The sequence below is a fragment of the Aegilops tauschii genome, chromosome 4, assembly GCF_002575655.3.
Source record: "Aegilops tauschii subsp. strangulata cultivar AL8/78 chromosome 4, Aet v6.0, whole genome shotgun sequence".
Taxonomy (NCBI): domain Eukaryota; kingdom Viridiplantae; phylum Streptophyta; class Magnoliopsida; order Poales; family Poaceae; genus Aegilops; species Aegilops tauschii.
In genome coordinates, this window is record NC_053038.3 from 208,719,050 (window position 1) to 208,746,454 (window position 27,405).

Sequence of the window (27,405 nt, forward strand, 5' to 3'; positions counted from 1 at the left end):
CGCACAGTTCGGGACCCCCTATCCGAGATCCGCCGGTTTTGACACCGACAACCATCACCACGCCGTCGTGCTGACGAAACTGTCCCTCGACCCTCTGCTGGATCAAGAGTTCGAGGGACGTCATCGAGCTAAACGTGTGTTGAACTCAGAGGTGACGTACGTTTGGTACTAGATCGGTTGGATCGTGAAGACATTCGACTACATCAACCGCGTTAACCTAACGCTTCCGCTTTCGGTCTACGAGGGTACGTGGACAAACTCTCCCCCTCTCGTTGTTATGCATCTCCTAGATAGATCATGCGTGATTGTAGGAATTTTTTTGAAATTGCATGCTATGTTCCCCAACAAAAACTATCAAAGCTTGGATAGAGCGATTACCAGGGAGAGTCAAACGCACGACGTAGATGTATCTGGAGCTGGGAAGGTTTGCAATATGGTAGCAAAAAGTGTCAGCAATAATCAATTCAGAGATGCAAAGTTGAATAAACGCTCAACAACGGTACCGTGCTAGTCCTAGGCTAGACCGTGCTAGAGACGGGAGCCTAGAACACTAACAAAATCACGGCGCTGCACGTAAACAAGGAAGGAGCACACTCTGAATCTCTCTTTTTTCCTTTTTTCACTTTTTTGCACTTTGTTTCCTCTCTTTTTTTTGCTCCATAACAATTTTTTCCCAAAAAGTCTACAAATGGCCTAAAAACTGCCTAGCCAAAATTTTCCAGACTTAGTTTTTTTTAACTGGAACTATTTTTCTTGTATCGGTGGCACTAAAGTTGGGAAGTCCGACTTGGTCACAACTAGTAGTATGGTGTGATCTGGAAATCAAAGAACAAAGCAACAAATACTGGACTCAGACTAGGACTGGTGGTGGAGATGAATCTGGTGGAACTCGGACTGATGATGGTATATGACGGTAGTATATGTGGACTCGGATTGGTGGTGTTATATGGCGGTAGTATATGTGGACTCGGAATGGTGGTGGTGGTATATGGTGGTGCTATATGTGGACTCGGATTGGTTGTGATATATGGCGGTGGTATATGTGGACTCGGATTGGTGGTTGTATATGGCAGCGGCAATGTATACGGTGGGGTGGAGGTATATGGCAGTGATGAAGGTGGTGCGGCGGCGGCGTGACAAACTGTGAACAGAACTCGAAACTCTAAAGGACTAGATGCTAAGACCAGCAACTCGACACGATGATGCAACCGCAAATTCAACAAAGCAAAAACTCTAAAAAGATTATGCAAAGGCTCAAATTGGTTCGGATAGGACGAACTAACCCTATTTTCTTGGCTTTTTCATGGACTATAGGTATGAAGAATAGACTCGATCTAAACTATGAAAAACTGTAAAATCTCACCGAGCAACCTGGAAATCCGATACCACTTGATAGAGGCAAAGGTGTCCCGTCTTTCGATGAGATCGTGGCTATCATTTTTGGTGGAGTAGACTTTGACGATCCGACTACGAACGTGCAACGACGTCGTGCCTTAGCAATCGCTAAACCAACTCCGAGAGGTTATTGACCACACAGGAGCACGATCAACTTGACCACGAGGGTCTATTTCCTGCAAGCAAACGAAGAACAAGCAAGAAACTGAGATTGCAATCTGGATATTGCGAATATAAGATGAAAGCTTTATTTGATCAAGGTGGAGTTTTGTGACGTCTTGGTCTGGTCGTTGAACATAAACGAAGTATGCGAAGTTGCAGCTATGGCGAACTTTTAATCTAAGCAAAACCCCAAGTCTAAACGGTGCCCTAAGGGCTCTATATATGGAGGAAGAGGGGGGAATTTCGTGGACCATGAAGGAGGGCTCCGAAACCAACCCTATCTCTTGTTTCCCCACATATACGGACTTCTAAAATAGCCTATACTCAAGTATTTCGTAATTACATGGGCCTGGCCCAATAATAAGGTAACGCGGCACCTATAATAGCCTCTAGACGAAATTTATGAAATGGCATCTTGTATATTTCGTCCAAGGCTTCATGCAGTCATTATGGTGGCTTCAAAGTCCTGAAATCATCACTTGTAACTCCGTTCTTGTTCCCCTTGCGCATGCCATCATCTCCATGCTTGAACTTGCTCCAAGGTTCATCTTTCTTGTCCAAGCTAGGCCCTTTATAGGTGCATTAATTAACCCAAAAGACATAACTAACCACTCATATAAACCAAACTTAGTTCTAAATGTTGTTTTCCATTCATCTCCCAATTTCATACGAATTTGATGGTATGCACTATGCAAATCAACTTTGGAGAATATTGTAGAGCCACTCAATTCATCAAGCATATCATCTAGCCTAGGAATAGGATGACAATAACGAATAGTAATATTATTAATGCCTCTACAGTCAACACACATACACTACAAGAGGACAGACCTTTGGTAATACCGTCTTGTGTTACTACAGGCCCAAAAGTGTGTTACTAGACATCTAGTAACACACTTTGAAATGTGTTCCATTAGACCGTGTTACTAAGTGGTGTCAACTGTCACACATAATAGTTGTTACCATATGTTAAAAAATGTGTTACAATTACATTACAGTAACATGTGTGTTATGTGTTACCGAATACCTCGGTAATACATTTTTGTAATTATAGTAACATCAATAGTAACATATTTTCATAGACGTAGAACATAGGGCGTAACATGTTTGTGTAAATATAGTAACACAACTGGTAACACATTTCTTTAACATCAGAACACAACTAGTAACATAATATCCAAATATTGTAACACTATAATAATAGTTGTCAACTACTCTAGTAACAAATTTTGTAGCTATAGTAATACCATCGGTAACACTACTATATCAATATGGTAACATAATTAATGTATTTGTTCTTAATTATTAACCACAAAATTCTATACCTGTTTTATGGAATATAAATTTATTTAATAAAATCAATTCAATTGCGTAAATAGCTAATCATTTTATTATTATGCTTGGCAGCATCAAAACGATATTGAAACTGAAGCACAACACATATAGAAATTCATATGAAGATATTTATTACGAATATACAAGAGTGTATGATACATATGCATTACAATAAAGATACCAGTCATATCATTTTGAGCATAGAGAACGCAACTATGGAGAATATTACACCATAGCATTTGCATCAATTCGACGAAAGAAAAAGATTGTGTGGATGATATTCCATTTTTAAATCTATCAATGTAAACTACAACTATTGGTAGCTAAAATCTTCAAATTTTATTTGCTTCTTGATCCAAGAATTCAACTGCAACTCAAGTATCCTTCTCTCGAAGCTGTAAAAGAAAATTGCACCTTAGATATGTGTGATTAAATGTACACAAATATGATTTCAGAATATGGAAGAGATGTTTTTAACTTACAAAAGCTGAAGGCCAGGCACTTAAGTATCCTGAAGTGAAAGCCTCACCAATTGTCTTGCAATCAGAAACTTCCTTTACCAACTCCTCATTATCAAGAATAGGTTGATCTATGCGCACAAGGGCAAATTAATTCAGCACCTAACTCAATACCACCAACCTTAGTTCTTGGATCAATACTCCGAATAGTACCATACGCAACATTCAGCTTGTTGGATTATGTTGAAGTCTTTAAAACTACTTTGGAAGCAGCCTATATTATGATCAATATTAGCATTCAACAACATGATAATATAATTTGCATGAACAATATGAGACCTTTTTAGTGCCAGCCCAGTAAGGTGCCCTAGAAAACTAAATAAACTGGACCTAGCAACGAAGTCTAAAGCCCAAGATCACCTCGCTTGCTCATGCTTGGTTAAATTTATCCTTTACTTGCATACAATAGATTGAGCAAAATTTGTAACAAAATCCATTTTTCAAGCAGACATGATAGTGTGGTTTGGGTTGGGAATTTGGGTGCAGTAAACCATGCTCCTTGGTGAATCTTTATCTTGATGGAAGAAGTACGCATTCTTTTTGAGCGAGCTGGGTGTGGGTGTTCAGTTCTAGTCCTGTGCTGGTTCGGTCTTGAAACAGATTCACCCGTAAGATCTCTGGTTTCCTTCACCTACCAAGATACAATAATATTAGATGGAATGATATTCATACCTTGTCGCTACAGAAAGCTACAACTTCAAAACTCAAAAGCACACAAAAAATACCTCTGGCATAGAATCAATAACAAGGTCTTGTGGTGATGATGAATTCTGTTGAATTTGTAATTGGTTGACATCACGGTCGCCAACCTAGTTCCATGACACAACAGGTAAAGACAAATTAACTAATGGCATAACAGGGATAGTTCAATTTGCCAATAGACATGAATTCGTAGCGGATAAATGAGGGAAGGCAAAAGGAGAATCCACCTAGGACAAGATTGTTGTCACGGATAGGGAAATCAAGCAATACAAGTTGTGGAAGTCCCCTCGGCAATTTGGTGCCCAGAACCGATGAAACCTACAAAAAGAAACATGTGAATGGAGAGGGCAGAGAAGTACACAGTAGCACATCAATACACTATCAACTTATCATAACTCAAAACAGAGAGATGAGGTTCAAGACCATGGGTCCAGCCACTCCCATGCTCAGATATAACGCTGTCGACATATGGATTCAGTACAGGTTTAAGTTGAAAAGTGTACAGGTTGTGCAAACTAAGCATTATTCAACCGACGGCTAACATTTTGTTAAGCACTAGGTATAGGAGACCAGCAACATGTTTGCCTCCTGTGCCATCCCAATAAGTCGTTTAAGAAGCAGCAGCCATGGTGGCCAGTGTGCCAACGAATAATATTAGTGTGGATACAGAAGGAAAAACGAAAGTACATAGTATCATCAGGTGATGGTGCAAATCTTAAGCATTTTCTCTGTTCCCATTTTCAGTCATTTGATTCTAATGGTTCAATTTATGCAGGCAAAACTGTTGCAGTAGATCAGCTGCATCGAATCGACGAGCAGAATAGGGTTTGATCATGATAGTCTTAGGGCATCAAAGAAAATGACGAAGGAACCGAATCGGCGAGCCAAGCATCATCCATCTGAGTTTGATCGGTGCTGAGAGCACATGGGGTGGTACTACAAAAGTGGCGACGACAATATGCGTCAGTTACGACCTGCCGGCGACTGTGTTGTAACGACATATCTGAGAGGCTGGCACATCAATCTAGTCTCCTCCTTCCTTCCACCTCCTAGGTGATAGAGAATAAGGGAGGGGATACCAGCTGCACGCACGGTCGTATCGAAAAAGGATACCTGCGACCTCGATGGTTCTTGAAGGAACAAACATGGTAGTTCAACCGACCGATCTCGCTCCTGATCGGTCGTCTTGACCAAGATCGTGTCATCCCACACGACGAAGCCCGAGAGCATGTTATGACGAGCGAGGCCGACGTCTTTTGATCGGTGCTGAGAGCGCATGGGGTGGTACTACAAAAGTGGCGACGATGATATGCATCAGTTGCTACCTACCGCCTACGGTGTTGTAACGACATATCCGAGAGGCTGGCACATCATCTCCTCCTTCCTTGCACCTCCTAGGCGATAGAGAATAAGGAAGGGGATACCAGCTGCACGCACGGTTTTAAAAACCGAGCGTACTTGCAATCGTACCGGAAAAGGAAACCCGCGACCTCGATGGTTCTTTAAGGAACAACATGGTAGTTCAACCGACCGATCTCGCTCCTGATCAATCGTCTCGACCAAGATCGCGTCATCCCACACGATGAAGCCCGGGAGCATGTTGTGACCAGCGAGGGCGACGACTTTCGATCGGTGTTGAGAGCGCTTGGGTGGTACTACAAAAGTGGCAACAACGATATGCGTCTGTTGCGACCTACCGTCAACGATTTTGTAACGACATATCCAAGAGGCTGGCACATCAATCTAGTCTCCTCATTCCTTCCACCTCCACGGCGATAGAGAATAAGGGAAGGGATACCAACTACATGCACGGTTTAAAAAACCGAGCGTACTTGTAGTCGTACCGGAAAAGGAAACCTGTGACCTCGATGGTTCTTTAAAGAAAAAACATTCTAGTTCAACCGACCGATCTCGCTCCTGATCGGTCGTCTCGACCAACATCGCGTCATCCCACATGACAAAGCCCGGGAGCATGTTCTGACCAGCGAGGCCGACAGCCTTTTTCTTTAAACCAGTCAAACGAGTCCATGAATAGGAAGATACGTAGTTGTCGCGAGTATGAGACATCACAACCACCCCAGCATTACATTGGACAATAGTTTTTTTTAAGGACCCGGACTAGCGGTTGGACTAGAAAAAACCAGAATCGATGACCTGGGTACTTGGCTTAGCTCCATGGACCGTCCACACAATCGAACAAAAAAAAACGGTTGAACCAGGTGTTCTTACAAAAGCCGTTGACCGGTGTCTCCAGAAAAAACCCGTCGTTTTCAGTGGCCGCGATTTTTTTTCATGTGAATGTGGTAGGGGTTTGTCCCAAATCGGTGGAAATCCATCCACTATCCCCTTCCGCCGCCCCTTCCGCCACCGCCCTTCCCCGGTGCGGTGACGCCGCCCCGCGCCACCAGGAACCCAGGACCGGCGGGCCGGGGCCTCCCCGTACGACCGCGCCAGCGCTGCTGCGTGCTGGTCCAGCAACCCCAGCCGTCCAGGGGACGCCATCGCCGCCGCCTGGTCTCCAGCATCCAGCTACTCCAGCCGTCCCTCCGTTTGCCTCCCTCCTCTCCACACTCCAGACAGGACGACCGACGGTCGACTCCCTCTGCTGCTGACCAGGACGCTGGTAATATGAACTCTCTCTTCTTCTCTCTGTTAACCAATTCTACTATTGTATAGAAGCATCTTTATGTGATATGTCAACTTGTGAAGTTTGTGAACTACTAGAATTAGAAAGATTAGGGAAAGGAACTAGAGATTATTAGTGTATATATGATAAATGATGCTGCTGTTCACATTGTCTTGATTGTCCGTTTGGAGCTGCTGTTTGCCTGGGTGGTGGTGTTGACATTTCTTGATTATTTTTGTCAAATACGTCTCCATTGTCTACCTTCTTTTTCTCAGTCAAATCATTGAAATACTAATTGTGAAAGGTTCACATACAAAGTATGCTAGTTGCAGCAGGCTAGCACACAAGTACTAGTTCTGTATTAGTCATGACTGGCTTGCCTACAGGGCCTGTTGCCAGATTGAATTGCATAGAAAATTTGATTAGAACAAAGTATGCTAGTAGAAGCAGGCTAGCACACAAGTACCGCACTGTATTCCCAAGTCGTAGAAAACATCATGCTAGAATGTGGCATATCATTTTTGATTTTGAGATAGCTAACAGACTTGCCGCCCGGTAGAAAGTGACATATCAAATTTGACTAGAACAAAGTACATGCCAGATAAGAGGAGCAGTGTTGTACTGGCACGAATTGCATATTTGCATTTGATTTGACATGAACCAAAACCAGAAATCCAAAAGAATAACTTATATCATTAATGCATCAGCTGAAGAAAAACATACCTAGTTTCAGAGTTGGGAATGAGGCCGATGCAGACCTACAGTATGGATGAGTGACCAGGGACGCATGTACGTAGCGAGCCGGCGGCGGCAAAGCAGCGTCCGGAGCCGAGCGCGCGGCAGACTCCGTGGAGGGCCATCGTTGCAGCAGGCGGCAGCCGAGCGGACGTTTCGTTTGCTCTGCAATTAATTTCCAAGAAGAGTTGATGCGGTGTCGTCTCGCCTCCCGATTTAAGCACTGCAATTTCCTTTTATTTAAGTGGAGATTGCTCGTGTACGCATGAACAGGGGCGAGGGATGCTGAGAAAGTCTGTCGCTTTTCTGTTTTCTGGGCTTTTGTAAGGGAGTGGGGGCACTAGACCTAGGCCGACTGGGGGCTTTGCTGGGCTAGTATTCGACATATACAGGGAGGGCCAAAAATTGAGTGGGGTCCTGGCCCCCCACTCATCATAACCTGGGTCCGCCCCTGAATAAAGACCAACTCTGTTTAAGGAATTATAGGAAGATATGTTCATGTTAGTTTTGTCCTGGTGCATTTGGATCTTCATCTAGCAACAGAGGCAAAAATAGGTGGTCCTGTGGCCTACCGTTCAATGTGGTTTCTGGAAAGGTATTTTGTCAAAAATGAGACATATATATTTTCTAATTATTGTAGTACTACATTCATTAACAATTTTTGTCTTCTTTTTTCATTTTTTATTTATGCAGGTATCTCTGTGTCCTGAAGTCATATGTGCGTAACAGAGCACATCCAGAAGGATCTATCGCTGAAGCACATCTTGCAGACGAGTGCATGATGTTTTGTTCAAGATATATTGATGGTTTCGCCACCAAGCATAATCGGCCTTCAAGGAATGACGATGACGATGAGGCGGTTGATGTTGAACAAGGATCAACTCTGTTTCCTTCTGTAGGAAAACCACTTGGAAAGCCTGGCAATTATGTTCTTAGAGGGTTGGCTAAATTCCAAGCACATAGATATGTGTTGTTCAACTGCTCAGATGTCAACCCATTCTTTCGGTAATACCTCAATCCTGTAAATAATATCAGTTTTTTTGACATGTTTTCACAACTCTTTCTTTGACTTCAAAACTAATTATAAAATTGCTTTGCAGAGCTCACACTGATGAGATCACTAGCGAGCGTGATGTCTCCTCAAACACGGTCGAGTCCATCCAACATGATAAGTTCAAGGACTGGTTCAAGGCTCATGTAAGTCCATATTTCATATCCTTTGTATGTACAACTGAAGCCATTTACTAAACAACTTCTTAATCTACAGATAATTAAATTGGAGAAGGAAAATGGTATTGGTAGTATTAATAATGATATTAGATGGCTAGCACGTGGCCCAGTTGATGCAGCAAAAAGGTACCGCGCTTACAACTCCAGAGGATATCGGTTTAGGCCTAAACGCTTAGATAGGGCGAGTCAAAATAGTGGAGTGGTGGTACGTGCCAAAACATCTACATATGCTGCACCAGATGATGCGACTTAATATGGAAGGATAATTGGTATTATTCAGTTGAACTACTCTGGACAATTTTCGGTGGATTTCTTTAAGTGTGAATGGGTTGATATTTCTGAAAAAAGGAATTAAAACGGACAAGTATTGATAGAGGCGAGGGTGTCCCGATCTTTCGATGAGATGATAACTATCGATTTGGTGGAGACGACTTTGACGATCCGACTACAAACGTGCAACGACGTTGCGCCTTAGCAATCGCTAAACCAACTCCGAGAGGTTATTGACCACGCCGGAGCACGATCAACCTGACCACGAAGGTATATTTCTGCAAGCAATCGAAGAACAAGCAAGAATATGATTAGCAATCTGAATATTGCGAATATGGATGAAGTCTTGATAAAAGTGGGGTTTCATAAGCGGTCTTGGTTTGGTCGTTGGACACAAACAAAGTACACGAAGTTGCAGCAATGGCTAACTTTTAACTAAATAAAATCCAATTCAAAATGATGCCTTAAGGGCTATATTTATAGGGAAAAGAGGGTGAATTTCGTCCACCCTAGGCAAGGTGGGGCTAAAACACCTCCTAAGTCATTTCCCCTACAATATGGACTCTAAAAATAGATTACATGGGCCTGGCCCAAAATAAGGTGGTGCAACACCAATAATAAGCTATGAACGAAATTTATGAAAGACCATCTTGTATATTTCGTCCATCTTCTTGTATGTCATCATGGTGGCTTCAAAGTCCGGAAATCTCCACTTGAACCTCTGTTCTTATTCTCTTGGCACGCACCTTCATCTCCGTGCTTGACGATGCTCCAATGTTCATCCTTGTCCGTGCTAGGCCCTTCAATTGCAAGCAACACAAATGTATCTAAGTTAGGCAGCATCATATTCTCATGAACACTAGAAACATTACCAAGAAACGAAAGTACCTGATAATTTAATTGGCGTATGCGAGCTCTAGCAATTGTTCCAGAGGTAAAACAGCAGGGGATATGGGTGTAACTGCGGTAGCCATGTCCTCATCATCCTCCCCTTCTTGAAAACAAAGCCGTCCTCTGCGTTGCTTAGTCTGAAATGTGGCTAACAAAAGAGACAAGGTGTACACGTTGTATATGTATATGTCATCCATTTTTACTGATCTCAGTTGGGGCACATGTGACATTGTTATACAAGAGCACCCTTCAAAAGTCGTGAAATATAAATCCAATATATTATCACAAGAAGTCAAAGGCATGAAAATATTGCAACTCAGTTTGCACATATAAGTGAAGCTCTTATTCATATCAAAAGATTGACAATGCTTATCATTAAACCATACCAACATTGATGAACCATCACCAAGATTAGAGGTCATATCAAAATGATTAAACATTGGCACAATTATTTTCAAACGTACTTGATCCAAATTTGAGTTATTCCCTGATTCACATGGTTCTTTCGCATCAATAGTTAATTCAATGAGTTCACTCAAAATTGTTTGATCACATGGCAAAGTCAAATCATCAACAGAGTCCTCTAAAATAGCTGGTGTGATCAAAATAATAGGTAGCTCATCGCATGGTGCATTTAAATTAACAAGGCATTCATCATACTCATGTGGAGGTGGAAGATTAATACCTTTGTCATTACCTATTATGGTTAACTCAGATGATGTAGGCACTCTAGGTGGCGACAGGTCACGTGGTGGAGGTGATGTAGTGCTCACAACAATGGATGTTGTTGTCATAGTAGGCGCAGTGGTGGAAGGAACGACCGTCGCAACTTTTTGGATTTGCACCTTCCACTTGTTTGTCTTCTGGGCAACACGTCTTGTTATCTCCTGTTCAGCTTTGCAAGCAAGACGAAACAAACGGTCCATAGGATAACACTGTTCATGAATTAGTATCTCCTTAATGTCACGGTTTAATCCTACCTAAAATCTATCCATAAAATTATCTTCAGTTTCTTCTAAAGAGGAATGCAACAAGGTAGTTTGTAAATCATCATAATATTTTGTTAGAGTGTCACTACCTTGTTTTAAATGTTGCAACTTTTTAATCATATCACGAGTATAATAAGCGGGAACGAATGTATGTCGCATGGCAAGTTTCAAATCATCCCAAGTAGTAGGTATATCAATAGGGTGTAACCGACAATATTCACTCCATCAAACTAAAGCATAATCAGTGAAAAAACCAACCGCAACCTTAACTTTTTTACGTTCATCAAAATTATTGGAAGCAAATATATTATTTATGTCAAACTCCCATTCAATATATAAAGTAGGTCTAAAACGGCCATTAAATGGCGGTATAGAAACATTAACTTGATCATGTGCATTTGGATGTTTGTGCACCTCTCGTGACGGTTGTGGTATTTGCATAGGTGATGGCATGTCTTCCACGATCGACAAACCCCATGAATTGACTCTAGATCCTGTCATGATTAGTAGAAACAAAATCCAAAAATAATGTTCCTATGAACTACTGGGAAATGATGGTAAAGCGCTCACAGTATAGCAAATCAAAGTCTTACAAGTTCTTACCATGCAGCAGGTGGTGACCGGCAAACAGCGGTGTGAAATAACTCCAAGAGTTGGGTAAAGCGAAAACGTATGTATGCACGATGTAGAAATATATGGAGCTGGGTTGGCTTTATATATGTGGGAAAAATGCTACAACCACGTTAATTAATGCAAGTTGAATAATCGCTCAAAGTAGTCGAGTGCTGGTCCTAGGCTAGACCGTGCTAGAGACGCGAGCCTAAGACACAAGTGGAATTCATACGCGGTGGCAACAAGTATATACGTGACGCAACAACTTGTGACGCCCCCGATTCGACCGTACACTAATCATACACACAAATGTGTACGATCAAGATCAGAGACTCACGGGAGGATATCGCAACACAACTCTAGACACAAATAAAATAATACAAGCTTCATATTACAAGCCAGGGGCCTCGAGGGCTCGAATACATAGCTCGATACACAAGCGTCAGCGAAAGCAACAATATCTGAGTACACACATAAGTTAAACAAGGATGCCTTAAGAAGGCTAGCACAAAAGCAACACGATCGAAGAGGCAAGGCCTCCTGCCTGGGACCTCCTAACTACTCCTGGTCTTCGGTGGCCTCCATGTAGTAGTATCCGTCGGCGGTGGCATCTGGCTCCAAGGATCCACCATCTGGTTGCAACAAACAGAAAGAAGAAAGAAGGGGGGAAAGGGGGAGCAAAGCAACCGTGAGTACTCATCCAAAGTACTCGCAAGTATCAGATCTAAACTAAGTATGCATTGGTATCAAATGGAAGGGCTGTATCTGTGGACTGAACTGCAGAATGCCAGAATAGAGGGGAAGGCCTAGCCTATCAAAGACTAGCATCTTCAGGCAGCTCCAAGCATCTTGTAGCATGTAGAAGAGTAAAGAATAGCAGTTTATATTTAACAAACATGTTGTAGCAATAAAGCCCAAAGATTCTTCCTCGACTCCTTGCGAGAAAGCAATCCCGGAGCCACATATCTTAAGTATCCATTTCTAGTTGTATTAGATCAAGATATAAGTCTGAACGTCCATTACCGTGGACACGGTATTCGAATAAAGATCTTCCCTGCAGGGGTGCACCACGTTTTCCAACACGCTCGATCACTCTGGCCGGACACACTTTTCTGGGTCAATGCCCGACCTCGGAAGATCAACACGTCGTAGCCCTACCTAGGCTCAGCAGAGAGGTCCCCGCCGGTCTACATCCTAAGCACTCCGGGGTCTGGGCCCATCGCCCGTTGCACTCCGAATCGTTGCGCGCAGGGCGGATCCAGGCTGCCCGGATGGCGCCGGCCCAGCCGTGCCGCAATGCTGCACTGGACGTCTGACAAAGCTTCGGCTGATACTGCGACGTCGAGGCCCATAACTATTCTCGCGTGGTGGTTAGTGCGTAAAGGCCAAAGGCCAACTCAGAACAAATACCCAAACCATAGTGTATTATTAGCTTGCGGAGACGAGCAAAGACTCACGATAATGTGACCCCGTCGCCCCGTCTCGAGGAAATACGGCAAGGGCAAGCCTAGCCCACTCGAGGGCTGCCTGACTTCCCGGTCGTGCCTCGTAACCATCTTGCGGGTGCTCTCCGGGCCCGCCCGACTTTCCCAAGGGTCTCAAGTAAAGTCAAGGTAACCGTGTGTCCAGACATCAAGGGGAAAACCCGAGGAATCACCCCCGATGGATTCCACTCAATGTAATCATCAAGGTGAACGTAAGAGGGACCACCCTCGAGGTTCACACTTGAGGTGTTCCACGACAGAGCCGTATCGGGAATGGTGAAAGAGGAAATCACCCTCGATGACCACGACCGAATAGCTACACTACAGAATTATCATCAGGAGTGCGTTATGAGGGATCACCCTCGGCACTCGATAGTAGCTCTGCAGAGTCGAGCAACAAAAGGGGCGTGATGTGATGTGAGGTGTCGGGCTTTGGTCGTCGATCACGTAGATCGAGTCGTCGATGATGAAGCAGGGGCAACAAGGACAAGTGGGGGTCACTGATGGATCACTAACCAACCTATACTAAGCAGTTTAGGAGAAGCAGGTAGGTAACAATAGCAGGTACAAAAGCAGGCTATGCATCAGAATAGGAGCAATCAAATACAGTAGCAAAATCTAATGCAAGCATGAGAGAATGGAATGGGCGGTATCCGGATGATCAAAGGGGGGCTTGCCTGGAAGCTCCGCTGACAGGGCAGAAGGGTCGTCGTCGATGTAGTCGATCACAGGGGCATCAGCAGCGGTCGCGGGGTCTACCGGAGAGAAGAGGGGGAAGAAACAGTAAATATAATGCAAACAGATGCAACATAGATGCATGACGGGGGTAACACGCAGGGCTAGGGGTATTCTAACGCGGTGCTACATGATACCGACGAAGGGGGATAACATCCGGAAAGTTTTTCCGGACTTAGGCATTTTCAGATAGATGGATCGGAGGGGGAAAGTTGCATGTTCTCTATGCTAGGGATGTGTGGCGGACGAACGGACCGCGTATCCGGATTCGTCTCGAAATTCTGAGCAACTTTCATGTAGAAAACTTTTTCATCCGAGCTACGGTTTAATTTCTATTAATTTTCAATTTTTTATTAATATTCTGAAATTAATTTTAATACGAAAATAAATGCTAAAATGCTAGGCGCACCCAGCAAGTGGGTGACAAGTGGGCCAGGGGGTCCCGGTTGACCAGTCAACGTTTGACTGGTCAACAGGGGGTGGGGCCCCTGTCATTGACTTATCTAACTAATTACATATTAGATAGTTAATTAACATGTTAACTTAATTAAGCAAACTTTAATTAAGTTAATTAATTGATTAACTAATTAATTATTTTTATAAATTTTTATTTTTTTGTTTTTGGGGGCGGGCCCCGCGTGTCATATGCATTGGGCCAAAGCGGCTAACGGGCGGCGGTTACGAGCGCCTGGGCATGGACGCCCACCCGAACGACCACGGGAGAGGGGACACGCCAAGGCGTCGACGCAACACCGGTGACCGAGGTGGTCGTGGGGGGGGGGAGATCGCCGGTGGGCGCAGTGGGGCGGCAAAGGAGGCAGCGCGGGGCGATGGAGCTGCAGCAGGCGGAGGCGGGGTGGTCAGGCGAGCGTGCGACGCGACGAGCAGAGGCGGAAGGAGCAGCGGCATCAGGGAGGCGGGCGCGCGCATGGAGGGGAAGCGGGGGTAGCTGCTGCGAGCGAGGCGACGGCGGGTGCGGGGCGCGCGCAGGACGAGCGAGGACGACCGAGGCGAACTGGGCCATCGGTCGCAGCCGGAGCACGAACACGTCGGTGGCGATCTACGGCTAACACGGGAGAGTACAGAGAGAGAGCGAGACGGTGCTCATGGTGGAGCTGTAGGGGGGTGGCAGCGGGCTCGTTGGAGCCGTTGGGGAGGACGACGGGGACGGTCTGGCGGCGTCGTGGTTCCGGCGAGGGGGCTCTGAGTGGCGGCGGTGTCGAGGTCGAGCCCCAGTCAGAGGGGACGAGGCGGCGCGCGGGCGGGCGGCGGGGCGAGGTGAGGCAGCAACGGCAAAGGCGACGGGCGCCCTAGGCGCGGGCGGGCGTCCAGATCGAGCGGGGCAGGGGGTCGGGACGTGGCCTGATCCAGATCCCGAATCGGGGGGAGGAGAAGAGCGTGGGTGCGTGGGGGAGTGTGGGGGATCGTGCGGGGAAAAGATCCCAGGGAGCTGACGAGGAGAGGGGGGGACTCGGTCTTATCCCCACGCGGCATGGGCTGGTAGGCCAGCTGGGCCAGTTGGACCAGTGGGGGAGGTTTTTCCCTTTTAATATTTTCTTTATACAGTTTTATTTAATTTTAGTGCATTAAAACACTTTACAAAAAAGTTGGTTCACCACCATAATTACTTATAAAATATTTGCCACACTTTGAACATTTTATTTTGCGTGTTTGAGAAATTTAAAATCTGGGCTTTAATTTGAATTAGAGTTTGAACTAAGATTTGATCAAGCGAGGATTAGCAACAGTAATGAGTGATGACCTGGCATCATTAGCAGGGGGTTACTGTAGCTTAATTATCCGGGCGTTACAATTCTCCTCCACTACAAGAAATCTCGTCCCGAGATTTAGGAGGTAGAAGGAAACAGTTCGGGGTACTCATCACGAAGACGATCCTCGCGTTCCCAAGTGGCTTCGTCTTCAGAGTGATGTGCCCACTGGACCTTGAGGAACTTGATCACCTTCTGACGTGTGCGGCGTTCAGCTTGGTCGAGAATGCGGACCGGATGCTCTTTATAGAAGAGGTCTTGTTGCAACTCAAGCACTTCATGGTCCACTGCTCGGATTGGGTCCTTGAAGCAGCGGCGGAGTTGTGACACGTGGAACACATCGTGAACCTGAGAAAGGTTCGACGGCAGCTCCAGTTGGTATGCCACTTTTCCACGCCTCTCGAGAATAGTGAAAGGACCAATATAGCGAGGAGTTAGCTTCCCTTGATCCCGAAGCGGTGTGCACCCTTCATTGGTGTGACTCGAAGGTAAGCCTTTTCGCCAGGTTGATAGACCATGTCTTTATGATGACGGTCATAATTACTCTTTTGACGTGACTGAGCAGTCTTGAGATTCTCGTGAATGACGTGGACTTGTTCTTCGGCGTGTTGGATAATATCCGGACCAAAGAGTGGACGTTCCCCAGTTTCTGACCAGTTCAGAGGGGTTCGACACTTTCGTCCATATAACACTTCGAATGGGGCCATCTTCAGACTAGCTTGATAGCTATTGTTGTAGGAGAACTCAGCGTACGGGAGAGATTCCTCCCATTTCTTGCCAAAGGAAATGACACAAGCTCGAAGCATGTCTTCGAGAACTTGATTGACACGTTCAACTTGTCCCTGCGACTGAGGGTGAAAAGCAGTACTGAAAGACAGATGAGTTCCCATAGCTTCTTGGAAACTTGCCCAGAATCGTGAAGTGAATAAGCTGCCACGGTCTGAGCTGATAACCAATGGAATACCGTGGAGTGAAACAATTCTGGACATGTAAAGGGTTGCCAGCTAACTAGCAGTGATCGTTTCTTTGACGGCCAGAAAGTGTGCAACTTTGGAAAGCCGGTCAATGACGACAAGTATAGCATCATTACCTTTCTGCGATTTGGGAAATCCAGTGACGAAGTCTATTTCAACATGGTCCCATTTCCATTCCGGAATAGAGATAGGTTGCAGAGTTCCAGCAGGCCTTTGATGTTCTGCTTTGATACGACGGCAAACGTCACATTCAACAACATAACGAGCAATGTCTTGCTTCATATTAGACCACCAGAATCTCTGACGAATGTCTTGGTACATCTTGGTACTACCGGGATGAATAGACAACGGAGTGTCATGAGCTTCTTCCATAACCTCCTTAGTCATATCCAGGTTTTCCTCCTTACACGGCACCACTAGGCGGCCTTTGAAGTACAAAGTGCCATCATCAGTAACAGTGAAGAATGAGGGCTTTCCTTCTGCGAGGTAGCGCTTAATCTTCTCAACTTGAGAGTCATAATTCTGCAGTTCCTTGATGCTATCCACGAGATCTGGTTTAGCAACCAGGGTATTGAGAGAACCCTGGGAAACAACGTGGAGGTTCACTTTGCGGTACCCTGGAGGAGGGGGAGCGAGTGCACCCGGAGGAACAATATGGAGGTTCAGCTTCCTGAATTCTTCAACAAGCGAGGGCTGAACTTTGCGAACCTCGAGATGGTTGCAATATGACTTACGGCTCAAAGCATCAACCATTACATTAGCCTTGCCTGGTGTATAGGAAATACCCAAGTCAAAATCTGCTACCATCTCCTTCCATCTCTGTTGACGGAGGTTCAGGTCTGGCTGGGTAAACAGATACTTCAGACTTTGGTGGTCGGTGAAGATCTCACAACGATTACCGAGAAGGTATTGTCGCCACTGTTTTAGTGCATGAATGACAGCAGCAAGCTCGAGGTCATGAACTAGATAGTTCTCTTCGTGTGGGCGCAACTGACGAGAGGCATAGGCAATCACTCTGCGCTCTTGCATTAGGACACAGCCTAATCCTTGTCGTGAAGCGTCGCAATAAATGAAGAAATCCTTCTTAGTATCGGGAGGAGCAAGCACTGGGGCAGAAGTCAGCTTGTCCTTGAGTGTCTGGAAACTTTCCTGACATTTTTCTGTCCACTCGAACTTGACGCCTTTGTGAAGCAGACCAGTCAGGGGCTTGGCTATCTTGGAGAAGTTCTCGACAAATCGACGGCAATAGCTGGCGAGCCCGAGAAAACTTCTGACTTGTTTGACATTCTTCGGAGGAGTCTAGTCGAGAATAGCCTGAACTCGCTCGGGGTTGACGGCAATACCATCCTTGGAGATGACATGCCCAAGGTAGGTCACTTCGGGTAGCCATAATTCACACTTGGAATACTTAGCATATAGTTGATGTTCTCGAAGCTTTTCCAGAACAAGTCGAAGGTGTTCAACATGTTCTTCTTTATTCTTGGAATATACAAGGATATCATCCAGATAAACCACGACGAACTTGTCGAGGTATTCCATGAATATATAGTTCATCAGACAAGAAAATGTCGCTGGAGCATTTGTCAAACGAAAGGACATGACGGTGTACTCGTATGAACCATAGCGAGTAACGAAGGCAGTCTTGGGAATATCCTCTTCACGAACCCGAATCTGGTGGTAACCCAACCTCAAATCAAGTTTTGAGAATACTGAGGAACCAACAAGCTGATCATACAGATCATTGATTCTGGGAAGCGGATACTTGTTCTGAATTGTTGCCTGGTTGATAGGTCGGTAATCTTGGACCAAACGATTAGTTCCATCCTTCTTGACAAAGAGAGAAGGTGCTCCCCAAGCAGATGAACTTGGACGGATAAAACCCTGACGAAGTGAAATGTCGATTTCCTCCTTGAGCTCAAGGAGTTCATGCGGCGGCATCTTGTAGGGTCGCTTGGCAATAGGAGTTGTGCCCGGTTTCAAGTCTATGACGAATTCGACAGCTCTAGCAGGGGGTATTCCTGGAAGTTCTTCTGGAAAGACATCTTCAAATTCACGAACGACTGGAATGTTCTCTATTCCCTCAAGAGGTGAAGCATTCAATGCATTCAAAACATATATCTGATTCTTGGCATCCTGGATCATCTGAGTTGAGTAGTTGATCAACTGACCAGAAGGGTGAGTGAGCTGGACTGTCTTGGCGGCACAATCGATCTTAGCATTATGGGCTGTCAACCAGTCCATACCAAGAATGATGTCTATGTTGGAAGGTCCGAGTACAATGAGAGAAGCCGGAAAAAGTAAGCCTCCAATCTCGATTTGGTCGTGAGGGCTTATCATTGTGGTTTGCCACTTGGATCCCGGAGATTGAACTGCTAGAGGAGTGGGCAAATTTTCCATATCTAACCCATGCAACTTAGCAAATTGTTGGGACACAAAAGCATGTGATGCTCCTGAATCAAAGAGAACAGAAGCTGGCACTGAATTAACGCGAAGGGTACCCATCACAATTTTGGGGACTCACGAGCTTCTTCAATCTTGACATGGGTGACTCGACCACCACTCATTGCAGGCGGTCTGGCACTACAACTTCTGTTAGGATGATTTCGACGGCCCTTCCTGCGGCCAAAAGGAGGACGTGAAGCATTTCGCAGCTGACCCTGGCAACAGTTGGGAGTAAGGTGCCCTGGCTGTCCACACCTGTGGCATAAGCCATCATTATGGGGAGGAGCTACAACATTGGATTGTCCGTTAGCAGTCTCGACGACGGAGGCAGACGAGGTGCAACATAAGACGGCCTTGGTGTTGGAGCAGGTCGGTGATGGACATTATGTGGGATCCAGACTCGACGTTTTTGAGCAGGCTGACTCGAGGATGGGCCAACATCTCGAGTACGCTTGAGTGACTCCTGGTACTCAGTCAGACCAGTTTCAGTTCGGAATGATTGGCTGACAAGCGTCGCAAAGTCTGCGCAATCATGAGCAACAAGTGCGAGCTTTATATCGGGACGCAGTCCTTCACGGAATTTCTCCTTCTTGCGAGCGTCAGTGCAGACGTCATCCGCAGCATAGCGAGATAATTCAAGGAATTTCCTCTGATATTCATCCACAGTCATTGTGCCTTGTGAGAGTTTGCGGAACTCCTTCTTCTGGTCTATCAGACCTTGAGGAATGTGTCGTGCATGGAAGGCTAACTGAAATTCCTGCCAAGTGGTTACAGTCTCTGCAGGCAGCATACCCCTGTGGCTTTCCCACCATTGAGCAACTGGACCCTTCAAGTGGAATGTCGCAAAGGTGACGTAACTGGCAGGGGCAACATTAGCTGACTCCATCTCAAACAGGATGTCACGAAGCCAATCATCAGCATCCATAGGATTGGTGGAGTTGCGGAAAATGGACGGATTGAGGCGCACAAATTCTGGCAGTGTTATTGGGGCAGGCTGTTGATGAGCATTCTGGTTTGGAAACTGAGCCAGTACTCCAGTCATAAACTGACGATTCAGCTCAAACTGCTGCATCATTGCGGCAATATAGGGTGGAGGTGGAGGATCGTCAGCCATCCTGCTAGAAGCATCAGAGAGCAGTTTAACCAGGGGTGGAGCAGGTGTATAGAGTCATTCATGATGTAACTTGAACAATGAGCAAAGGCGCAGTATGTACAAAGCAGTAGTCATTAAAGACATACATATACATATACAGAGCCATTTACACGTTGTTAATATGAATTCGGACGAGAGAATCATCCTAGACATACTAGGCGGCACGCTTGCACGCGATGGAGGGATACAACAACGGGACATACCAAAGGCTACATCAACGTCGGGGAAAACCACTAGAGCGAGGAATCTATAGGGGACGACGCAGGGTGCCCTCGATAAAAGGATCCTGCGGCCCATGAACAATGTGAAGCAGATCCTGGCTCTCAACTCAAGAAAGGCGTATTACGAATCTCCGGATGGATGTGATCACGAGAACCTAGGATAGAGTTAGCAAAATCATTTAACCCGAATAGAAGAGAGAACAGAGTCCCAGAGTATAGACGAGGAGTAAAAGATCCTAATACCATCCATTTGGCGACGTGGGCCCGTAAGCCACACAGCCATGTTAGTAAAACAGTTTTTCAAAAAAACTAGACTCAACTTCGGTCAAGGAGTTGGAAAGGGGGATTCCTACAGGCAGTCGGCTCTGATACCAACTTGTGACGCCCCCGATTCGACCGTACACTAATCATACACACAAATGTGTACGATCAAGATCAGGGACTCACGGGAGGATATCACAACACAACTCTAGACACAAATAAAATAATACAAGCTTCATATTACAAGCCAGGGGCCTCGACGGCTCGAATACCTAGCTCGATACACAAGCGTCAGCGGAAGCAACAATATCTGAGTACAGACATAAGTTAAACAAGGATGCCTTAAGAAGGCTAACACAAAAGCAACACGATCGAAGAGGCAAGGCCTCCTGCCTGGGACCTCCTAACTACTCCTGGTCTTCGGTGGCCTCCATGTTGTAGTATCCGTCGGCGGTGGCATCTGGCTCCAAGGATCCACCATCTGGTTGCAACAACCAGAAAGAAGAAAGAAGGGGGGAAAGGGGGAGCAAAGCAACCGTGAGTACTCATCCAAAGTACTCGCAAGCATCAGATCTAAACTAAGTATGCATTGGTATCAAATGGAAGGGCTGTATCTGTGGACTGAACTGCAGAATGCCAGAATAGAGGGGAAGGCCTAGCCTATCGAAGACTAGCATCTTCAGGCAGCAGCATCTTGCAGCATGTAGAAGAGTAAAGAATAGCAGTTTATATTTAACAAACATGTTGTAGCAATAAAGCCCAGAGATTCTTCCTCGACTCCTTGCGAGAAAGCAATCCCGGAGCCACATATCTTAAGTATCCATTTCTAGTTGTATTAGATCAAGATATAAGTCTGAACGTCCATTACCGTGGACACGGTATTCGAATAAAGATCTTCCTGCAGGGGTGCACCATGTTTTCCAACACGCTCGATCACTCTGGCCGGACACACTTTTCTGGGTCAATGCCCGGCCTCGGAAGATCAACACGTCGTAGCCCTACCTAGGCTCAGCAAAGAGGTCCCCACCCGTCTACATCTAAGCACTCCGGGGTCTGGGCCCATCGCCCGTTGCACTCCGGATCGTTGGCTTCGGCTGATACTGCGACGTCGAGGCCCATAACTATTCTCGCGTGGTGGTTAGTGCGTAAAGGCCAAAGGCCAACTCAGAACAAATACCCAAACCATAGTGTATTATTAGCTTGCGGAGCCGAGCAGAGACTCACGATAATGTGACCCCGTCGCCCCGTCTCGAGGAAATACGGCAAGGGCAAGCCCAGCCCACTCGAGGGCTGCCTGACTTCCCGGCCGTGCCTCGTAACCATCTTGCGGGTGCTCTCCGGGCCCGCCCGACTTTCCCAAGGGTCTCAAGTAAAGTCAAGGTAACGGTGTGTCCAGACATCAAGGGGAAAACCCGAGGAATCACCCCCGATGGATTCCACTCAATGTAATCATCAAGGTGAACGTAAGAGGGACCACCCTCGAGGTTCACACTTGAGGTGTTGCACGACAGAGCCGTATCGGGAATGGTGAAAGAGGAAATCACCCTCGATGACCACGACCGAATAGCTACACTACAGAATTATCATCAGGAGTGCGTTATGAGGGATCACCCTCGGCACTCGATAGTAGCTCTGCAGAGTCGAGCAACAAAAGGGGCGTGATGTGATGTGAGGTGTCGGGCTCTAGTCGTCGATCATGTAGATCGAGTCGTCGATGATGAAGCAGGGGCAACAAGGACAAGTGGGGGTCACTGATGGATCACTAACCAAACTATACTAAGCAGTTTAGGAGAAGCAGGTAGGTAACAATAGCAGGTACAAAAGCAGGCTATGCATTAGAATAGGAGCGAGACGGTGCTCACGGTGGAGCTGTAGGGCGGGTGGCAGCGGGCTCGTTGGAGCCGTTGGGGACGACGACGGGGACGGTGTGGCGGCGTCGTGGTTCCGGCGAGGGGGCTCCGAGCGGCGGCGGTGTCGAGGTCGAGCCCCAGTCAGAGGGGACGAGGCGGCGCGCGGGCGGGCGGCGGGGCGAGGTGAGGTAGCAACGGCAACGGCGACGTGCGCCCTGGGCGCGGGCGGGCGTCCAGATCGAGCGGGGCAGTGGGTCGGGACGTGGCCCGATCCAGATCCCGAATCGGGGGAGGAGAAGAGCGTGGGTGCATGGGGGAGTGAGGGGGATCGTGCGGGGAAAAGATCCCAGGGAGCTGACGAGGAGAGGGGGGTGACTCGGTCTTATCCCCACGCGGCATGGGCTCATAGGCCAGCTGGGCCAGTTGGCCCAGTGGGGGAGGTTTTTCCCTTTTAATATTTTCTTTATACAGTTTTATTTAATTTTAGTCCATTAAAACACTTTACAAAAAAGTTGGTTCACCACCATAATTACTTATGGAATATTTGGCACACTTTGAACATTTTATTTTATGTGTTTGAGAAATTTGAAATCCGGGCTTTAATTTGAATTAGAGTTTGAACTAAGATTTGATCAAGCGAGAATTACCAACAGTAATAAATGATGACCTGGCATCATTAGCAGGGGTTACTGTAGCTTAATTATCCGGGCGTTACACAACACAAAAGCTAGTAGTAGCACTAGTATGTCTCTTCTCTTCAACCACCGGATAATCCCTTTTTTTTTATTCAAACACCGTATCAAATATTTGGTATGTGCTTGCTCTCTTTGCTTTTCAAATGTACAGGCACATAATTGACAAAGCCACTCACGTGAGAGCCTCTGAAGCAAGGAACGATTGGCTTTTTTTTTTCTTGCCCGATCAGCACTTTCCAAGTGCAAACGTGATTGATCTTTTTTTTTCAACTCTCTCTCTCTCTTTCCAACGGAAAATCCCCACACGTATGGAATTGATTTTTTTTTTTCCAAGGACACATCCAGAAGTGAGAAACCTCCAACCGGGTCTTTTTTTTTCTCTCCAAAAAAAACGTCCAGACTTGGAAACCTCCAACCGAAAACCAGATCTGCACTTGTTTCTTCTTTTAAGCCGATCCAAAGTTACCAAACTTGGAGGCTTCGGTCAGATCTTTTCCCAAAACGTGATCCCAACTAAAGGAATAACCAAACTTTCCAACTAACTCTCTTTCACGTTTTTTTTGTCAACCTCTTTTTTTTTGTTAAGAAACCCAACCGAACCAGCCAACTGGTACTCCAAGTCGATGGAAACAAATCTGTTTTTTTTTTCACGTGAACGCAAGGAAACAAATCTGCAATCAATGTGTTCTCTTTGCGTGGAGAGGCCAAACAGCAGGGTTTTTTTTTCAATATGGCCGATCCAAATCTGCCAAATAAAGCACTAGTATCCCTCACGTATCCACTCCTTCCTTTTATTCTCTTTCCAAACTCAAAACGTGGACAATATATGATAGGATACCCACGAATCTATCATTCCAAATATTTGCAGTTTTTTTTTGCTTCGGCCTCCACTTGTACCTAAAGAATGTGATCTCTTTCTTCTTAATCTTTCTCTCCAACAAGGATCATGATACTGATTTTTTTTCTTTCAAAGACGAATCAAGATGGCGACGAACGGCAACAATGGATGGATGATGATGAACAGCGGCGGCGAAGAAAATAAGTGGCAGCGTAGAATGATAATGAAGTGGATGATGGTGTATGCGGATGCGGCGTGAACAAAACGTGACCAGAACTCGAAACTCTAAAAGACTAGACACTAAAACCAGCAACTCGACACACGATGCAACCCAAAATTCAACAATGCAAAAACGAAGTGGTAATAGCAAAAAGGCTCAGACTGTCTGGGACACGGATGAACTAATCTAACTTTTTTTGTGGTTTTTTCTTGGACTCTAGGTATGAAGAACATATGCAATCTAGACTATGAAAACCTGAAAAATCTCACCGAGCAACCTGAAAACTGATACCACTTGATAGAGGCGAGGGTGTCCCGATCTTTCGATGAGATGATAACTGTCGATTTGGTGGAGACGACTTTGACGATCCGACTACAAACGTGCAACGACGTTGCGCCTTAGCAAACGCAAAACCAACTCCGAGAGATTATTGACCACGCGGGAGCACGATCAACCTGACCACGAAGGTCTATTCCTGCAAGCAATCGAAGAACAAGCAAGAATATGATTAGCAATCTGAATATTGCGAATATGGATGAAGTCTTGATAAAAGTGGGGTTTCATAAGCGGTCTTGGTCTGGTCGTTGGACACAAACGAAGTACACGAAGTTACAGCAATGGCTAACTTTTAACTAAATAAAACCCAAGTCTAAATGATGCCTTAAGGGCTATATTTATAGGGAAAAGAGAGTGGATTTCGTCCACCCTAGGCAAGGTGGGACTAAAACACCTCCTAAGTCATTTCCCCTACAACATGGACTCTAAAATAGATTACATGGGCCTGGCCCAAAATAAGGTGGTGCAACACCAATAATAAGCTACGGACGAAATGATGCGGAGCATCCTACGATCATCCCCATGTACACTCGAGCCTATGCCATTGGACCTAAGGTGAACCCGCTCCTAAATGCTTCTCCTTTCCATTCATGTGAGACATGGTTGCTACCTAATGCAAGGACATTACACATGCCTAGGTACCAAGGAGACCCTCTCGGAGATGCTCAGAATGATGGACAAGTCCCCAAGTACAAGGATGAAGGAGCACGACGAGAGGAACCGGAGAAAGGCCACAGGACCCGGACATCCGATCCCTGAAGATGTCAACAACAGCAGCAGCCCAGCAATCGAAGTGCTACAGGGCCTGGACATTCGGCCAGGCCCCGGACATCCGGCCCCTCCCGCAAGCCCGGACATCCGGCACCAGCCCGGAAATCTGGCGCCCATCACAGAACGCACCCGAAGCTGAACCCCGTCAGCCCGGACATCCGGCCAGAGGCCCGGACATCCGGCTCTTCGTGAGCCGCCGGACATCCGGCCCCCAGCCCGGACATCCGGCACCTGCCTGTGCGCAGAGATCGGGCCAAGGGCCCATGTATCCCCCTCTCACTTACCCCTTCATGGGCTAACACTATATATACTCCCCCACCTCCTCCTAGCTAGGGTTAACATTGGTTTAGCTCATAGTTGAGATAGAGCTTTGCTCATCCATTACGGATCTCCTCCTCGAGAGAGACTGCGACCCCTCTTCGGAGAAGATCACCTTGGATTCAAGACCCCCTCTTGCGTGGCCCCCATCAAGACCTCCTCACGGAGAAGAACCGGTTACCGTTTGTATCGTCCGTTGTTGACTTTGGATCTTGTATCTTACCTTTGTGTTCATCGATCTAGCGCATGTGTGATCTATTCTTGTTGGTTGAGTAATTTCTCTCGTGTTCCCCTCGTGTTTCCCTCGTGTTTCCCCTCGTGTTCATCATGTTCTTCGTAGGGATCCGCTCCTTTCGTGAAAGATCGGCCATCTAGGGTTCCGCCCTGCATCATCTTGGTATCATGAGCCACGTTGATCACGATTTCGGAGCCTCCCCGTTGTGTTTTCTAGCCTAGTTTTGTTGATTTCATCCTAAATTCAAAAATCCCCACCAAAAATAGCCCCCAATTTTTTTTGTGATTTGTTGGTTTGATGATGTTTTATTGATTTTGATCCATGGATTTGCTTGGTTTCGAGTAGATCTAGCTTTCCCCCAATTTTCCCCACTTTCCATCCACGAAATCTCTCCAATTTTGCCCTTGAAATCATCAATTTCCGCCGCCAAAATCGTGTTCCTCGAGTTCATCCTCAGATTTGGAGCCCGGACATCTGGCCCGTAGCCCCGGACATCCGGCCCGTGCCCCGGACATCCGGCTCCTGGAGCGCATTTTCACGCGCGGTTCTGGACATCAGGTCCCGAAAATCCTGCCAAACCCCCGGATGTCCGGCCCCTGGGAATTAAGCCTGTCCCGTTTCACCGTTTTGACCGTAACTTTCACATCCGGAGTCCGATTTTCGCGTTCTTTAGCTCGTTGAGTAGCTATTGACATCCTCTATCCCTCTAGATAGGTCCCATCACCATTTGACTCCATCAAATTTTTGGCACTTTGGCATCTTTGCCTAAGGCTTCCACCATAACTTTCGCATAACCACCACCGACTTCCGCAACCTAACCAATTTTGTTTCCCTTTGCATTTGAGGTTGTTTGAGTTGTGATTCAAGTCTCCTAAGGTGTTTCGGCTACTTAGGGACGGTTGCTTCTTCATCAACCACCACCATAACTTCCGCATAGGCTTACCCACAATACACTTCCGCCAACCCAACTTAACTCAATTTTGTTTGTGTTGTGAGTTGTGTCTCCTAAGGTGTTTCGGCTACTTAGGGACCGTGCTTCCAACTCCCACACCGTGTATAATCCACCACCTTAGCCTCCACTTCCGCATTGCGTTCTCCAAACCCCATCATTGCATTTCCGCAATCCCTTTGAGTTTCCGCAAAACCACCATCGCATTCCCGCTACCACCATTTGACATTTGACATTTGAGATTTTGAGTTCGCGGTTTTTCCGTTTCCTAAGGTGTTTCGGCTACTTAGGGACGAGTCTCCATCATCTTGGTATCTACATCAAGAACACCGCTACTCATCATCACCTCGGACGGTAACCTCCATATCATCTTGGTATCGTGGTATCCCTCCATTGTATATTCCCTTGCACATTGCATTGTTAACCCCTAGCCCATTTTGCGTCACTTGCCTATCGAGACTAGACATTTGAGTATTGCCGGCAACGTTACTTGTGCACATTAGTGATCTACACCTTCCATTGCATACATACCATATCATATTGGTATCATCATATCATATCTTGTGTCACAAGATTGTTCCCGCATATACACAATTGCTATCTTGGTTTGTGCATTTTGCAAAGTGGCCATACATATAAAAAAAGAGAGAATAAGCTTTTAAGCAAAGAAAGAAAAAGAGAAAGAGCAA

At 46.1% G+C, this 27,405-nt stretch overlaps 1 protein-coding gene across 5 annotated transcripts; it reads left to right on the forward strand.

Annotated features, from left to right (window-relative positions):
* The first annotated feature begins 6,386 nt into the window (after positions 1-6,386).
* LOC109761418 (uncharacterized) lies at positions 6,387-25,768 on the forward strand. 5 transcript variants are annotated; one of them, XM_020320227.4, is made up of 5 exons: positions 6,387-6,735; positions 7,472-8,068; positions 8,167-8,478; positions 8,574-8,670; positions 8,741-11,112. In XM_020320227.4, exons 2-5 carry the CDS (start codon positions 8,052-8,054, stop codon positions 8,954-8,956), a joined length of 642 nt encoding a protein of 213 aa, XP_020175816.1. In that variant the 5' UTR covers positions 6,387-6,735; positions 7,472-8,051; the 3' UTR covers positions 8,957-11,112. The 5 variants fall into 5 exon arrangements, 4 of the variants coding, with proteins under 4 accessions (XP_020175816.1, XP_020175815.1, XP_020175817.1 ...); XM_020320226.4 differs by having other exon boundaries at positions 6,413-6,735; positions 7,446-8,068; XM_020320228.4 differs by having other exon boundaries at positions 6,426-6,735; positions 7,466-8,068.
* The last annotated feature ends 1,637 nt before the right edge of the window (positions 25,769-27,405 follow it).

Bases quoted from the DNA above. Each gene is read 5' to 3' on its own strand.
- LOC109761418 (XM_020320227.4), top strand. The intron at 8,479-8,573 runs GTAATACCTCAA...ATTGCTTTGCAG, and splicing joins GATGTCAACCCATTCTTTCG to AGCTCACACTGATGAGATCA. The intron at 8,671-8,740 runs GTAAGTCCATAT...CTTAATCTACAG, and splicing joins AGGACTGGTTCAAGGCTCAT to ATAATTAAATTGGAGAAGGA.